The 17182-nt window shown below is 44.0% G+C and overlaps 1 protein-coding gene across 13 annotated transcripts in view; it reads right to left on the bottom strand.

The window, feature by feature from the left end:
- Positions 1–211: 211 nt before the first annotated feature.
- The window catches only part of LOC130170394 (ephrin type-B receptor 3-like), a 62866-nt gene continuing 45895 nt past the window's right edge, over positions 212–17182 (bottom strand). For 2 of the 13 annotated variants that reach the window (XM_056377624.1, XM_056377625.1), the window contains exons 9-16: positions 15684–15736; positions 15180–15398; positions 12888–13135; positions 12118–12333; positions 10855–11040; positions 10289–10488; positions 7082–7237; positions 212–4873 (exon numbers count right to left, since the gene is read on the bottom strand). In XM_056377624.1, the coding sequence (XP_056233599.1) occupies positions 4765–4873; positions 7082–7237; positions 10289–10488; positions 10855–11040; positions 12118–12333; positions 12888–13135; positions 15180–15398; positions 15684–15736 (1387 nt within the window). In that variant the 3' untranslated portion in view covers positions 212–4764. The remainder of the gene's footprint in view (positions 4874–7081; positions 7238–10288; positions 10489–10854; positions 11041–12117; positions 12334–12887; positions 13136–15179; positions 15399–15683; positions 15737–17182) is intronic. The other 11 variants (XM_056377627.1, XM_056377628.1, XM_056377632.1 and 8 more) reach the window with 8 other exon arrangements.

The following is a 17182-nucleotide window of genomic DNA, read 5'->3' as shown; positions in this document are numbered from 1 at the left end:
TGATGTCCTGGTAATGATTATAGGAATGAGAGACGGCCATAGATGATAAGCAGTGAAATTAAATGTTTGTCTTGGGCAATTGCTTGACTGAATAACATGTGTGTGATTATGAGTTGGCACGGTACCACATGTAGGGAACAATCTACTTCAAATCCACATGGATGAAGGATCAATTCAAAATGAAACACAAAGACTCAGTCAAGAGATCGGGTCACATTTCTTAAATAATTTAATTGCAAAAGGGTCTTTTAAAAATATTTCTACAAGAATGCATCATCATTTTTAGTAATTTGCTGTGTATGTCTGCACCATTAAATACATCTCAATGCTTTTCAAAGAGGAATTAACAATTGCATTTCTCTGCGCTTTATTCCGATCACTACACATGTACAGTACTCTCTGAAACATCTCGCTTCCTTGTACGAAGAGGGAGTTTTCAAAAGTGACCAAGACAGATTTGCCGTGAGCTTGTTGTAAGACTAAAAGAAAGGACAGAACCGCGTATATTTATTTAAAACAGACAACTGAAGAAAAGAAAGTTAGAAAGTTGCAAGTAAAAGGGCTCTGAGGGAGGGCGAGTGTGTGTGTTTGATGATCTGTTGAGGATGTAAAATAGGGGAAAGAAAGATGGAAGGAATGTTGGGATAGTTTGAATTCTATTGGCACACAAAGAGATAACCACATCTGACAAAGCCTAGTCTCTGCTGATCAAAAAATGTTTTTTGTATAAAATGGCAATCGTTTTAGTCCAAACACACACACACACACACACACACACACACACACACACACACACACACACACACACACACACAAACACAACAGTCCATCTTCGTTTTAGCAACTTGCAGTCAGGAAGATGAACAAATAAAAAAAAAAAAAAACACATGAGAGCGAGAGCTTTTCCTCTGTGTGTATGTTAAATATTAAACACTCCCAAGAATGTGTGAAAAATCCACTTAATGATTAATTGTTTGCAGTTGATGTGTCGGCAGTTTAATCATTTTAAGATGTGCAACAGTGCCAGTTGAGCTCATCTCTCACGGCTGGTTGACTTCAGTGAACACAACTCCAGATCCCGGCACACCATGTGCACCTCATCAATACTTCATGCAAACTCCAAAGCACTGCCATTTTTCATGAGTGGGTATGTCTGCCATCTGATTGTGTTTAGCACCGATGTGCTGCCCCCCGCCCCTCCTGCCCCCACACCTCACCCCAACCACCCCCACCCTGTTGACTGTGTCTTGTTTGGTGCCACATGCATGTTTGCAACAGTGGGGCTTAGCTGATTGAATGATTGAGCTGAGTGGAGGAAAAGGGAGTGATGTTGTATATTCCTGAGAGACGTTGAGTGAAAGTGAGCTTCTGATTGCATTAATTCTGCTCTTCTGCCATCTCCAAATGTGTACACTCCATCACTCTCCTTCAATCAAAATGCTGTTTTGCTTTGTGAAAAACAAAACAATTCCTCAGAAATGATATCAAGACAAAAAAATAAAAATAAAAAAAATAAAATAAAATGTTTGCTCATCTAACAGGCACTTTGAGCACATTCTCATCATCATGGTAGCGTATCTTGTTGATGGTACCGGCTCTGCTGATTCTGAGCCATCATATCAGAAATCAGAACTGACACTCTGATGAAAACAATTGAAAATTTTGGGACTTATTTCCTGTATAGTGTGAGTACACAACTGTTAAAACTACTTTTCGATTGTGTAGTACAACTGTTATTGGTTACTAAGCCTTTTAAAGAGTGTACTAGCGGCAGTGAAAACATCTGTACGTGGAATAAGATGAAACAATAGAAAATGTGGAACACATTGCTGTTTTGCATAATATTCTGCATGGCTTTTGAAGGGTCTTAAGCGTGGCTGAAAAAAGTAATATGGCAAGACACACTGCAACATCACGCTATCATTACACACCAAGCTAATAATAGTCACATTTTGCATTGATCAGGACCCAACCCAAACAATTTGGAGACAGGAAGATCACACCAGTGATGCAGCCCCATCCCTTAATCCGCTACCTTCAAACACCCCTCTGTCACAAGCGCAAATAGTACGGTCTCCTCGATGCAGCTGCTATCATTTAGGATGAGGAGGGGGCTGTGGGTGGGAGGTGGGGGGGTGGCCTGCAGATTTTGGCTGTCTGCGTGCCAGGGCTGTTGATCCTGCACTGTACTAATCATGAAGCAGCCTGAAACAGGATGATTGCAGGCCAGACAGGAAATGAAGAGAGATAATGATAGGTCAGCTCACCGTATGTCTACGCTCGCTGCATGCTCGTATGCCCGCAATGCCAGATTGGCTGCTGCATTAATCGACCTGACAGACAAAGACCAATAGGTTTCTCTTCTGACAGCACTGGATTCTCTGATGAGATCTCGTTGCAGAGGGGCAAACTGCAGGTCTTGTGACGGAGCGTCGCCTCTGGGACAATTGAAATGATTGGCAGGTAGACTGCATCATCTCTGTACCTTTCCCCTAATGACTCTTAACCGTCCCACATTAGATGGGTTGGGAGGATCCTATTGTTGGAGGTGTTGGCAAATAAGTACAATTAAACCACAGAGATACATCATAGTGGTCTGCGGGGGGTTTTGAATTGAAAACAATGTGCCTGGAAGACAATTAGTTACAGCTCAGGTTCACAAATGCTCTTTATGTTGAGACTGAGGATGGATTGGGGGAAGATTAACATCCAGTTCAGGCGGCACACACAAACTTGAGCACACCTACACAGACACTAACACTACGATGGATGGAGAGCAAAAGGGCAACATGTTAGCAGCTCTCTAACCATGGGGTTATCTCCTCCTCTCTCAGTCCTGACTCCCCCCCCCACCCATGTCTCTTCCTCCTTTTTCTTTCTGTTCATTTCACTCCGAATCATTTCACAACGACACTTCCATTTAGTCAAAACACCATTTTTCTTTTGTTATTTATCGTATTTTTGTTACAAAACATGTACAGGCTGTTTAGAACAACAACAAAAATACAATATCCAATTTATATGCAATTTCTTTTGTTTAATAGTCATCAATTCATTAGGTGAATCCTCTTGGAGTTTCTCTTCCTTCTGATTGTTCCAAGTCCACTGTCCCAAATGGCCTACAGTCCATCTGAGTGTTGGTGGGCGGGGGTGGGGGGGTTTGGCGGGCGAGGTACAAATAAATACATAGGGCAGGATGTCAAGAAATTAAAACAAGAATTTTGATTATTTCTAAATCCAGATAATAGTTAAGTAGAAAGTAAGGTGTCCGTTATGGTTTCTCTCATTTTCTGCATGATGCATATATATATAATTTTATATATATATGTGTGTATGTCCCAAGTTCATTGTTTTGGATTCAATAAAAAAGAATGTTTAACAGTTGTCCACAGAATATAGCGTAATTGTTTCAGATATATTTGCTCCTTGTCACGGTTCAGTTCATGCGTTAATTCTCCACAGTGGCAAATAGCGGAAGCCATACTGTACAGTATACTTGTGTGCAACCTGACACATCCACACATCCACGCACACTGAATCACGTACACTGAATCACACACACACACACACACACACACACACACACACACACACACACACACACACACACACACACACACACACAGACACAGACACAGACACACACACATACATACAAAAACGCACACAAAAGGCCAAGTGGTCTTTCTATAGTGTTGCCACAGTCCATGTCTCCCCTTAATCACATAAAGTGTCCAGTGGGGTTACTCAGGATTGGCCGGCCATTTTTAAACCTCAAATCTCCCAAAAAATTTGTAAGAAAGCCAAAAAAAAAAAAAAACAGGGGAAAAAAGAAAAAATGTAGTGTGGACAGACAAAAATAAAACATTTTTATGTGTAAAAACACACTTGATGAGCAGGTGATCCCAAGCTGTGGAACTATCCTAAGTCATTTCAGGTCAAAGTGAAGAGGTCATCTGGTGACCTCCTGAGGATTCAGCAGCCAAAACAAATGTCCAAAAATGTGGCTGCACTACTTTGACCTTCTTGACCTATGTCATGCTCTTAACCTTTGACCTCAGCCCGTCATATTTCCTCCTCCACCACCTCACCCGTCTCCAGCAAGTGCCCTTTTAGATAACACACCTTCAATATGAAGATGGAGAACAACACATGTGCACAGTAAAACAACTTCTATCAGGGAAAGAATTGTCCTCTATCTCCTGTGGGTCCAGAACACCTCTGTTTTTGTTTAGTTTTTTTTTTTTTTTTTTTATGTGTGTGAACATTTGTTCACTTTTTTTTTTTTTTATACCCAGGGTGTTCGTACTTTTACTATATATTATGTCCATCAGAGCTGGGCCGAGGGGTCAAAGGGAAGGGCTCTTGCGTGAGGATCAGTGATCAGACGTTTCAGTTACAGGGCTAAGGCCAACCTTACTAAAACACACATGCATGCAAACGTCAACCCACACCAGAGCTGGTGAGGCACGCATGGGATATAAGGGGGTTAACTCTTTCTCCTCCTTCAAAAACACACAAATTCTGATTGGATGGAAAAAGAAACAATGACGAATAACAAAAAAAGCAGAAACAGGAAATGGAAGTGGTAATGAAATAAAGAAAAAAAAATATTCAGAGGCACCACAAGCCAGTTTCATAGCGTCTAAGTGGCAGAGATGGGTCAGGCAGCTAGGGTTTTCCAATGGCTCTCTCTGGCACAGTTCCTCCCCCCTTTTCCTGTCTGGCTGTCCTTCGACTGCATCGGTCTGTGTGTCCCGTCGCTCACACCTGAACAGGAAGTGTTTGGTTCATCTGTAGTCTCATGTCCTGAATGCTACCAAGAATCTTCTTCTGATGGCCAGCCAACGTCACCCCTATCCGCAGCAAGTCCCTGTGGAGTGAGAAGAAAGGAGAGGAAAAATAAGAACAGGTGGCTCTGTTATTAAAAAAAATAACTAAAGTAGACAAACATCACATGTCAGAAGTTGAAGTGCAAATTTCACTTTTCACAAGTAAACACACACTCTACCAGGTAGGAACAAGGACAGGCAAGCACCTTGGCAATCACCCGTAAAATGGCTTCCTTAGGGTATGTCAACAAAATGGGGACACTCATCCAGCTACAGCGAATGTTAGTCTTAATGCGACATACTTCTGTTGCCCGGCAGGTGGGCAAAGCGGAGGGGAGTCAAAGCCATAATGTGATAGTTAATGATTAAAGAGCAAACTTAACTACTGTTCGACAGCTGGCAGACTTCACAGAGTCCACACCAGTCTGCCACTTAGCTAAAGAAACACAGAAGCGGAGGTTTTTTTTTTTTTTGCAATATATTAGCCAGATTACCCAGAATCCTGTCATTCATACTTAGAATGGGTCTGTGTGTCGGTAAATCAGCTTTAAGTTGGCCACTGTTGCACAACATTCTTCAATCAATGCTTAAAAATACTACAGCAAACAAGAATGGAAAATGTTAATGAGTCTTTTAGCCAAGGGCTCACACAAACTACCGCAAGTGTGATCTGTAAAGTAGAGGGCGTTAACCCAAGGTTGAGCAGGCAGTGGCAAAATATTACAATGTTGACATACAGTTGACATTACTACACCCTTAAAGAGGCCGGGGAGAGCGCACCTGCTTTGGCCGTCATTAGTCAAACGGCATAATCTAATCATCATGGTCATGTTGGTTTAACACTGCACAATAATATCACGAGAACCTCTCTTTTCCGCTCGCTTGTTTGATTTCCCTAGTCGATAGCTGAGGAGAGAGCGGACGGCGTCTGGGACAGCGATTAGCTGGCTGTTGGGGCTCTGCCACAGTCTGTGTCCTCTCCGTTCAGTTACACACACACACACATACACACACACACACACACAAACAGTGGATAATCTAATATTACACGCAGACACCATACACTCTGCTTGTCTCATTGACTTTGTGGCCCTATCCATTTGAGTCCAAAACTGTGCACCTAAACCCACACATGAACAAGCACACTGACGCACATACAGTACGTGCATGTGCGCTCACATCCTCTCCAAAGCCAAATAAGGGTGAATCACTGCAATTTCACACAAATAAATGGTGTTTTTTTTTTTTTTTTTTTCATATTTCGCCATCTCCATCAGCACAGCGATGGAGGATGAAATGATAATAAATGGGCACCATTAGAGGAATTACTGGCCATTAAGGGCAACAGAGAGCCACAGTACACCACACCTGTCAGCCTGGCCAAATTGAAACAAATTACCCCCACCTCCATTGCCTATTATGCAGCTAATGAGGATGATTTATTTATCATTATAATTTTAATTCATTTATTTGATCATCACTGGCCTCCAATTTCCATGACTTCCATTACATCATTTCCTGTTTGTAAACACGGCAGGAGGCGGGTGAGTCGTCAAGGTCAACTGGAGATCGTAGTAAAGAAGCACCTACAAGTGCTCGCTGAACGACTGTACTCCACTGTTTAACCATGCATTTGTTGATTATGTGTCAGATCTGCTTTGTTTTTGAAGCGGGTGATTGTTACTAGTTAAACCCCCCCCCCCCAATTACAAAATCCCTATTCTACAGTGAACCTATCCTGATTGGTCAATTACACACCAAATCACAGGAAAAGCATAGAAGAGTTTGTTTTCTCATTTCGTATTCCTACATAATCCCTCTCACGTCTCTCCTGGCAAATTTTGTTCCTGTAAATCTTGTTCATACTCACGCTCATTTTTAAAACTACTATTCTTCATACACTATAATAGCTGGGAACACATTACCGTAAAAGGCCTGATACTCTGTGTCTTCAAGGCAATGATTTATCTAGTTCAACAAATGCATTTCTGAACTGTCTGCTAAATGCACCAGAATGGTAAAATGTGCTTTATTTTCTTATGCTTTTTATCTGGTATTCATTTGATGTCTGAGCCCACTCAGAGCCCACTTTTCACATCTTATCATGTTTAATTTAGCCATGAGACTATTTTTATTCCCTCAAGGTCAATCTGTCTAACACTAATTTGACTCTCAAACTCAGCCCAGTCAATCACTTTAGGCCTGATTAGCTGGATCCTCTCTTTCTCTCTCTCCCTCTCTGCACTCACTCTGCTGTCATCTGGGCCACCAGGTCAAAGGAAGCAAATCCGGCGTTGACGAAGTTGTCACGGTAGCGGCTCATCTTGATGGCGTCCAGCCAGTCCCCCACAGTGGTGAAAGTGGTATAGTCTGGCACACAGCGGTCAAGCAAGGGCTGGGATACCCTACATGGGGGGGAGAGGGAGGGAGGAGGGAGAAAGAGAAACAGAGAGAGAGAGAGGGTTAAGGTCGTCACTCTACTGCCTCTACCGGCCAACCTCACCCCCAAACGCCCCCCGCTGAGCGCCACCTCTCCATTTCTCCACCTCTCCTCTCCCCTCTCCCCTCCTCTCCTCCACATGTAAGGAGATGTGTGCACATGTAAGGAGTTGGGTGAGGGCGTGGGCCGGGGTACTTTTATGACTGTGGAGAGACTGGCTGGAGGCTTGGGTGGGTGGGTGGATGCTGGCGCTGCAGCTGGTGAGGCGAGCTGGTGTGTGTTAGTAGAGCAAATGTCAAATCTGGTCTTGAATCATGAATAACACATTGTAATTTACATGGAACCAGATCAGATTTATATTAAGAACCTATAATAGTTTTCTATTTTTACAACAACAGGTGTCATAGTAACCAAGTGCGCATTTGTTCTTTTTTTTTTTTGTCAAGAATGCATTTATGTGGCAGTATGGAGATGTGCCTCATGAAACCCTAGAAATGTCTGGGTTGCACTCTTCCTGTTTGTTGGTTCCTGTTCTTCTGAGATGTCACTGTGTTGCAAGGGGACTGACAAGTCAGAAAAAACAAACTTGAAATCCAATCTGAGTGGTTGTATGGAGTTGCACTTTCAAACCACCAACAACTGTGGTTTGAATATGATCTGGGAAGATTGGATTTCATGCGGTTTAGCTGGTCAGCTCAAATCAGATTTGGGCTGCCGGTGCGAACATAGCTTAGGTCTATAAGCTATACGCTGTATAGTACACAATTACTGCATTTCAAATACATTCCCTCAAGATGCGTTTCTTTCTGACCAGGTTCCCTCGACAAAAGGATGCATGCAACATAATTCCACAGAGGTGGAAAGAAGTTTTGGGAAAATGGCTCATGATGGGAGAAATATCTGTGGAATGTAAACACAGATGTGTGTGGTTGCATATTTGGACTGACTCATGAACCTGTGGATGCTGACAATACATGGAAGGAGTGACTCACAAACCTGCATGCGTGTTTGACTGTGCATCTTTGTGTATATGAAACTATAACTTAGTAGTGTGTGTGTGTGTGTGTGTGTGTGTGTGTGTGTGTGTGTCTGTGTGTCTTTGTGTATCCCTGAAAATGTGTTTGAGGGTATTTTGCATGTTCCTGCACACCTGTTGACAATCTAAAAAAGGCCTTTCTAAAGAAGAAGCTAACCCACTGTGCTGATCAATGCTGCAGATAGAGGCCACCTTGGGAGTTTTAATAAAACTGCGCTGCTACAACTCCGAGCAAAGTGGAGCGGATGAACAAGAGAGGAGGGTGGAGATGGAGGGGGCGAGAGGGAGGTACGGGGGAGGTGAAGGAGGAGAAACAGATGAGGGACCAGGCGAAGAGAATGAGCACCACTGTCTCCCCTCCTCTCTGCTCTGTTGATCCCTGTCATCCTTTTTGATGGCATTAGATTCATTAACAATTAAAAGAGGAATGGAGAGAGAAAGAGGGAGAAAAGAGAAAAGGCATGGAGGGGGAGTTAATAACAGTGATACAGAGGCTCCATTGAGTGGTGTAGATGGAGTGATTTTTAATAAGGCCTGTGCTTCGGAGCCCAAGGCCTCAGGCCGTCGTTAACGCCAGACTCTGGCTCTTCTCTTAATGGAGTATTGTTAGCCCTCCTTCTAAAGTTGGCTTCAAAAGGGTCCAGACCATTCCCAGCCACATGTTAGCCACAAGCAGAAACACAGCAGGAAAGCTGGGTAATATTGTACGTTAGCTATTCAGACAGTTAAAGGCCAAGGCTAAATTCATGCTTGATTGCTGGGGCTGCCACGGTTTCACCACAGGGTTAGAGTAGAAAGATAAACACAGAAATGACTTGTGATGTCACCAATGCTCATTTCACTCTGTACGCTGCCAAGTACATGCAGTACACACAACTAAAGAACTTTGATGTCAGACAGTGTCAGCTAACCTCCAGCCACCCTTCAATGCCGACCAGGACGACAGTATCATCTCTCACTCCTCCCTTGTTAGGTTTGTCGGCAGGAGGCCACCTCTCCGCTGGCCCGTTTAAAATCTCGTTAGTGGCTAATTAAAAGGCGCTCCCATCTCTTTTTTGCATCGCCTTAATCGAGCTAATTAACCGCAAGCTTAATCTTCTAAGAACGTCACTCCGGTGGCCAACCGAGACCCTGGTTTCCCCCCTGAGCCCAACCAAGGATTGTCTGTGGCCCTCCCTCAAGACAGAAAGACCCTGATGCAGGGACAGATAGGTAGGTCACCCCCTCCTCTGCACTCCAACTCTGCCACCTTCTCTCCTCCAAATTCTTTCCAAGAAACAGGTTGCAGAGGAAGGTGGTGCAGCTAAATGTAGATGTGACATCACTGATTGAGCTCCCAGTCAGCAGGGGAGTTGCTTTAAGGGCTGCATTGAGCGATGGTAATTTGGATTTGCATAATGGCCCAGGCTGCATTTGTGAGAACCAGAGAGTTGTATGCGAAGAAATGTGCACTTTATAGGAGTTAAGAGATTGTTACAGCTGAGTCAGAGTGACTCACGCACACTGTATCAACTCGGATAAGGAATATTTACACAGTGGAAATCATTATCACAGGCGCTCTGGCTCAGGTGCAAACGAAATGACTTGGCTAGTACTCCCACGGCTGAAAAGTCAAGTGACTTCACTCAATAAACTAATGACCTTTTGCTGTAATCTATCATAAGAGTCCAGCTGGGCTCCTTCAAAATATGACTTAAGACAACCAGAGAAGATTTTTCCAAAACATTCAGCACTAATATCCATAATGCGATGACCATAATTAGACATGATTGCCCATTATGAAAATCACTAATCCACCTAATAAAACTCAACAAGGACCACCGGGGACACTAAGAAAAACAGAATCACAAGTTAAAGTCTATTTCTGCAATTACCTGCTCCAAAGAACCTCGAAAACATAGGGCATTTGCTGTAAAGCTTTGCTCGACACAGCTTCCATACTGATTCTGAACTTAATATGAGCAACATGCTTTGACTTACCCAGTGGACTGTGTGCTGTTGGTGACCACCTTGAGGCTGGCAGCATTGCGGATAAGCTTATCCAGCGTGGCCACAATCTGGGTGAATTTGGGCCGCAGGTTTCTCTCTTTTACCCAGCAGTCCAACATGAGCTGGTGCAGTGCTGTGGGGCAGTCCATGGGTGGGGGAAGTCGATAGTCCTGCTCCACGGCATTTATCACCTGAGGAAGGACGAGAGAGAAATCACAATCACTTCTAATCACCAAGTATGGTGTAGAGGGAGGACGAACTACACAAGGAGAGAGATGGGTCGATGAAGAGAACAAGTGAGGGAGGACAGAAGAGGATGAATGAGGGAAATGATAGAGGACTGAGAGATAAACAGAAAAAAATCACCCTACGTGATACGAAGAAATAAAGGCCAGAGAAAAATTAGCTGTGAGGAGCAGTTGTACGTGTATATGTAGAGAGAGAATGACTTTTGGACAAAAAATGGCTGAAAAATATTACAGCTTTGTGAGAAAGACATCATAAACATCTACATTCATATAGGTGAAATTAAGTATGTGTATCACATCTTTGCTTACATCTTGATTGCTCATGTCCCAGTACGGCCGCTCGCCGTACGACATCACTTCCCACATGACGATGCCGTAGCTCCACACATCACTGGCTGAGGTGAACTTCCTGTAGGCGATCGCCTCAGGAGCTGTCCAGCGAATGGGGATTTTCCCTCCCTGTGGATATGCGAATGAGTAGGTGAGCATGAAATACTGGAGGGATGGAACACAAACACAGAGTCACACACATACAAGAGGGAGAGAGAGGGTGAGAAAAAACACAGTCCGAGGGAAACATTGATACACAACACATGGGCGCATGCTGTAGAACCCCAAACACCACGTACACACAAGGTTAGTAACACAGTTAGAGAAAATGAGGTGTACAAACACGTGATGAAGAATATTTAATGTGCTACAAACTGTATTTTTCAACATCAATATATCGCCATCATTTTTAGAATCCTTTTTTGTAAGTACCACACAAACTCATCCGTCATTCTTACTGACATATCCTCTGGGTGTTTTTGCTTTTTGTTCGCTACTAAAATGGATCTATATGTTTGAAGTGACTTTTCAATCACCCTTAATCACTTGTTTGGTGATCTGTCACTGTAACGTATTCAGCGGGCTTTAGCTGAGTTGCACAGGAATAAAAGATCCATTTTCGTGTTTGAGAAGCACAGTTGTACTGAATCTCAAATCCTATCAGCCTTGACGTGCTTTGCCACTTTTACATGTTGTGTTATGTCAGAAAAAGAGCCAGAATCAATATTTCATATCAGACACTCTAGTAATTTGTCAGCAAATGTTCTTGTAACATATTTTGCAAATCTGCCAAAGTTTCATTGGAAACACACAGCAGCACATCCAGGTTGAAAAGTTAACCAAAGCAACCAAAGTGTCCGTAATGCTGCGCTTTGGAAACACTTTCATGACTCCAAAATGTCATAAAAGCTGCAATCTAATTTTTTTTAGTCCATTGTTTTAACTGTTCTTATTTTTCTCTCCTGCATGCCATCCAGAGTGAGGAGAGAAAAATCTCCCTCTCTGCTCAGAATGGTCATGTCATGTGGGAACAGACTTGACACAGATCCATTTTTTGAATACACTCAATACACATGGCAATACTTGCCAATGTTGTGGATTCTTTTGTGAAAGGGGCCAAAATTTAAGCAACAGTGATGTATTTGATGTTAAAATGTTACATGTAGCACCTTTAAACATTGATTTCAAACATGAACACATATACACAAACACATACACATGTATGTACACACACTGACTCACCAGCGAGCTGGTGTAGGTGGGGTCTGTCGGGTCGTCCTCGAGGAAACGAGATAGGCCGAAGTCGGACACCTTACACACTAGATTACTGTTGACCAGGATGTTGCGGGCAGCCAAATCTCTGTGCACGTAGTTCATGTCTGACAGGTACTTCATGCCTGCTGCGATGCCACGCAGCATGCCAACCAGCTGGATCACTGTGAACTGCCCGTCATTGAGCTGGCAAAGGAAGAGAGAGAATGACAAGGATAAATTGGATTGTAGATCAAGGTTGCACATTCAAAGGAATATATGTTTTTCTCTCTTTTACTTTTATTTGTCCAACGTGTCTCTTACTTTCTTTGCATATGTTCTCTTACCTGCATAATTAATCTCCCATCACTTTTGCTCTGTGACATCTCTCTCCTGTCTACCCACCCACCCATCCTCCATTCCTCTCCTCTCTATATCCCCTTGTATCACTCCCCTTTCTCTGGCAGACAATGTATGGTGTGACTTTGAGGCAGAGATTCATTGGAGACTGAGCTCTTTGTAAATGTCACCAATTGCCTGGATGCAGCATTTGTAAGATATCCATTGTGGGCACTGCAGCAGAGCTTTTACGGCTCCAAAGAAAGTGAGATAACTAACGGTACGATCAAGGAGATTTGGATGGGCTTATTTGCTGGATAGGGTTGCATTAATGATAAAATCGCAGATCCATGTTTTATAAGGAGTAAGTCATATTAGAGCTCTTCTTGTGTGTAATGTGTGTGTGTGTTCATTTTTCTCACCCTTAGGAAAGAGTCCAGGGCCCCGTTCTCCATGAACTCGGTCACGATCATCACTGGCCGACTCTTGGTGACCACACCTTCCAGTCGGATAATGTTGGGGTGGTCGAACTGGCCCATGATGGAGGCCTCGGACAGGAAGTCTCGCCTCTGGCGGTCAGTGTAGCCCACTTTGAGGGTCTTGATGGCTACGATGATCTCCCGGCGCCCGGGCAGCTTGAGGCGACCGCGGCACACCTCGCCAAACTCTCCTGCGCGAGCCCAGGTGAGACGGGCAGAGAAACATCAAAAGAGGAAGAGGAGAGATGGAGGGAGAGAGAGAAAAAGAGGGAGGGGAGAGAGGCATGACGGAAGAGTGGAGGAGAGTGGGGGGAAAGAGGGAGAGGGGACAGTTAACTGGTTAGAACCAAGGAGCCAGGGAAGGGTAGCGGGAGGGTTGGGACAGGGGGAACTGCAAAGAGAAGCCAGGACTCTAGGCCAGTGTCAAGGGATGGAGCATACAGTGACTTTATGCTGTTAAGCTACGGATTAAAAGAAACAGCATGGTGAGTGTGAGGCATGATGATGGAATGTGAGATTTAGATGTAGAGTTGATTAAGAAAAAAATGCATGTTGAAATATGAAAAAAAAAATGGGTAAAGTAGGCTGATAGAGTGAGAGGAGCTGAGGGGGACAGAGGAGGAAGGGGCAAGGATCAGGGGGGTGGGGGTGGTGCTAAGCTTCGAAGGGGCTGGAGACATGGGCGCAGGTGGAGGAGATAGGTGGAGACAGAAGCTTAGGGGTTCTCGGGGTCGTGGACGCTTTACGTTTAGAGTCTACACCAAGCGTGTGCAAGAATGCAAGAAAAAATTAGGCAATGAGAGCGATATGTGTCGACACGGGTGCAAAGGTCACAGAATGGGGGAAGTGGGGGGGGGGAGCAGGAGGGGGGAGGGTGGAGGAATGGAGGAATGGATTGTGGAAGGGGTAGAGGAAAGTAGGGGGACAGGGAAGACAGGGGATGAGGGTTCGTCACTTTAAAGGCGAATGCTGGGAAGCGACGGGTTTCAAGTAGTAGCCTCAGCAGTAGAAGAGTTGTCGTAGTAGTAGTAGTAGCAGTAGTAATGGTAGTAGCAGAAGCAGCAGTAGGGGAGTCCCATCTCTGCCATCACAACGTCCTCCATTTTGGCTCAGATACAATGCTAAGAAAACTCAAACTTGGCACAGTCCTGCAGCTTTTGAGCAGAGATTATTACTATCAAATATATCAAATACATAAAAAAATATTTTACTATCTACGACATCAAATGTTAGGGAGGGGTTCTAATGGAGGGGGACACAACCACATAGTGGAGGAAGTGTAAGTGTATGAACAGGGGTCATATATAGTGATCCAATAGAAGCCCTCTTTAATAAAGAGGTTCTCAAGACACTAAAAAGTGGGCAGGGTCGGAGACAGCCAATCCTGAACAAGAAATATTTTAATATCTTTTGCCCCATCTGGACAGGATTAAATCTTCAGAGGGATGCAGGGAAATAAATATCAGCCATGCTTCTTAGTAACATGCTTTGTACAACCCAAGACTAGGGAGTTCAATAATAACTGTATGTCAGTAACCAAGTAATGGGTTTGTATAAAATGCTTTCATTACAACCCACAGAACTCAAAAGTGGGCGACAGCTGAAGTTCAAAAATTGGAAATGGGAAACTTCATTCAGACTTACATCTTAAATCACAGAGCGTCTATCTATAAAGGAAGGGGAAAAAATGGATGGCCAACAAGTGTGCCAAATAACAAAAGGCTATAATTAATACTGGATGAGATAAGAGAAGAATTACACACATGCGCTCGGACAGGATTACATTTTTCCCCTAGAGAAATAAATCCTGTCTGTATGGGGCTGTAGTCTTGCATTGTCCAGAATCTGCTTCCAGTAGTTTCAAGAAGATTTTCAAGTCATAACGACTTTTCTGCTGTGTCATACCTATTTAAATCAAATCAATTTTCTCAAACAGCATCTTTCCCGTTCCAGGATTGGGCTCCATTTTAAGGTCACAGGTGAAATGATAATCTGCCAAACAACAGGCTATTACAGCTACTCTAAATATACACAGTATGGTAAATAAGATACTGGTGCTAGAACTGTCAGTCTCGCTAACTGAAAAGAGATAAAGACACACTGTAGCTAGTAATGCTTTTGAACACAGGACAGTGCTTGAGACATCTGTAAGACTGGAAAGGGGTTCCTAAGAGGTGACGAGTGTGGTAGGGGAGGGAGCAAGGAGAGGGCTAGCGATGAATTGAGTGAAAGTACCGCTTGGTGTGAAGTCCTCTAACGGAATGGCCTGGAGGTGACTAGCAGTCTTCCCCCTGTAGCTCAGGAGCTTTGGTGGGTTACCTGCGCCGATGACCTCCTCGATCTTCACGCAGGAGACATCTATCTCCTTGGCAAACTCGCGCACTGCTTCGTTGGGGTCCTCGTAGGTGAAGGGGTCAATGTAGACCTTCATTCCCGGCGTTACTATAGGGGATTCAGTGGCAAGAACAGGAAAGTGAATCTATGCTGCCAAAAAAAAATCAAAACACCCAACAATCGTTTAATGCTCTGAAAAAAATGCTCTTTTGTCAACCAAGGAAAGATCAAAGCAAGATCCTTCTTGACTATTTTATTACTGCACTAGATCGATGAAGCTGATTCATGTTATGTGAGCTATTCCTTAGCGCGTGGGGATTCTCAGTCGATGCTAAGTTGAAGTGTAGGACTGCTGCTGTTGGAAAGCCATGTAACAAGGAGGGTCATCTCAGCAAAGAGACTTACTGTACTGCTGCAGTTTCTCTGTGTACTCCGACTCTGAACCATTTCTCTGCTTTCTGTTGAGAGAGACGAAAACACAAACTGAGTCACGTGGACTCCTCACACAGCAGGGTGCAAATACTGGAAAGGAACAAAGGCATGAAGAGAAAACAGATCCCTGATAATGTCTGCAGAGATGTAGCCACACTACAATGTGGCTTGGTGAAGATGTTTAGTCTTCCTGCACTGGAGGCAAAGGGATACGCTGTAGATAAAGATTGTATCAATGCCTGGTGGTAAAATGATTCATACTTTGGGACTGTAACTGGAGTCTAAACAAAAGATATCATACCATTGTCTTATGCAGTAAGTAAAAGCCGTTCACTCTGGGTACCCTCAAAATGAGCAGCCGAGACAAAAGCAGACTTCAACAGCAAGCTCAGCTGTCTTGCTTTTCTCGCCCTACAGACATCACAGCGCTCCTTCCAATTCAGCCTGCTGCTTATTTTTCTCCTCACAGACTCTCGCTCTCTTCCTGTCATTCTCTCTTTCCTTTTTTCATCCATTTGTCTTCTCTCTCTTTCTCTTTTACCCATGTCTCTCAGTTTCTGTATCCGCACCTTCCTGCATGTGTCCCTTCTGCAAGCGGGAGGGGGTGGGGGGCAAAGATGGTGACAGAGTGAGGGGGCTGGGTTGTTGAAATTACATGTTAATGTGCTTCCTTTGTTGTCTAACCAGTAACCAGGGCAATAATACCCGATGGTGATTTGCATCTTATTTCAAATTCTAATTTGGTTCCGGAATATGCCGAAGCTCTGTGTTTTGTATTATTACTATTTTCTCCTTCTTCTGTGGCAGTCAGAGCAGGAGCTAAGCCAAGACCCTGAGAGAGACACAATGTAGTGGTGTGAAAATAGAAGAGAGCGAAGAGGCAGGAGGGAGAAGGAGAGGAGGGGGGAGCCAGGGAGATTATTATTCAGTCTAGCGTGACCGATGCCCACGCTTGTCAGACGTTGCCTGAACTGGCTTTCGGAGGGAACCCACTGAGCGCCAGTCAGCGGTTGGTGCCAACCTTTCACACACACACACACACATATATATATATAAATATATATACACATATATATATATATACACACACACACAACCACACACACACACTTACACACACTGAATTTGCTGCTTGACAAATAAGTAGTATAAGGATAAACGAGTGTGGTTAGACCCAGCTGATGCAGAGTCAGACTTTTTGAAAGGTGTGAGCAGCCGCTCGCATCTTCCCAGTCAATTGGGCCCAGCAGACAGGGCCGCATCTGGGTTCTTTGTGGTCGGGCAACTGCACAGTTAACTCTGAGTGCTGGGCCATGAGGGCAGGCCTATCAGGCCCAACAGCTGCTCCACCATGCTGTGTCCAGTGAGCAAAGTAGCATTTCGGCCAAAGCTGTTTACTATTCACAGATTCAGAAGGCTAATCTGGCATTCAGTGGTCTCACAGGTGGCACCAAAATCCGCTGAGACTGTTC

This window comes from Seriola aureovittata, chromosome 6 (assembly GCF_021018895.1).
Source record: "Seriola aureovittata isolate HTS-2021-v1 ecotype China chromosome 6, ASM2101889v1, whole genome shotgun sequence".
NCBI classification, from domain to species: domain Eukaryota; kingdom Metazoa; phylum Chordata; class Actinopteri; order Carangiformes; family Carangidae; genus Seriola; species Seriola aureovittata.
This window is presented reverse-complemented; position numbering and strand designations above follow the sequence as displayed.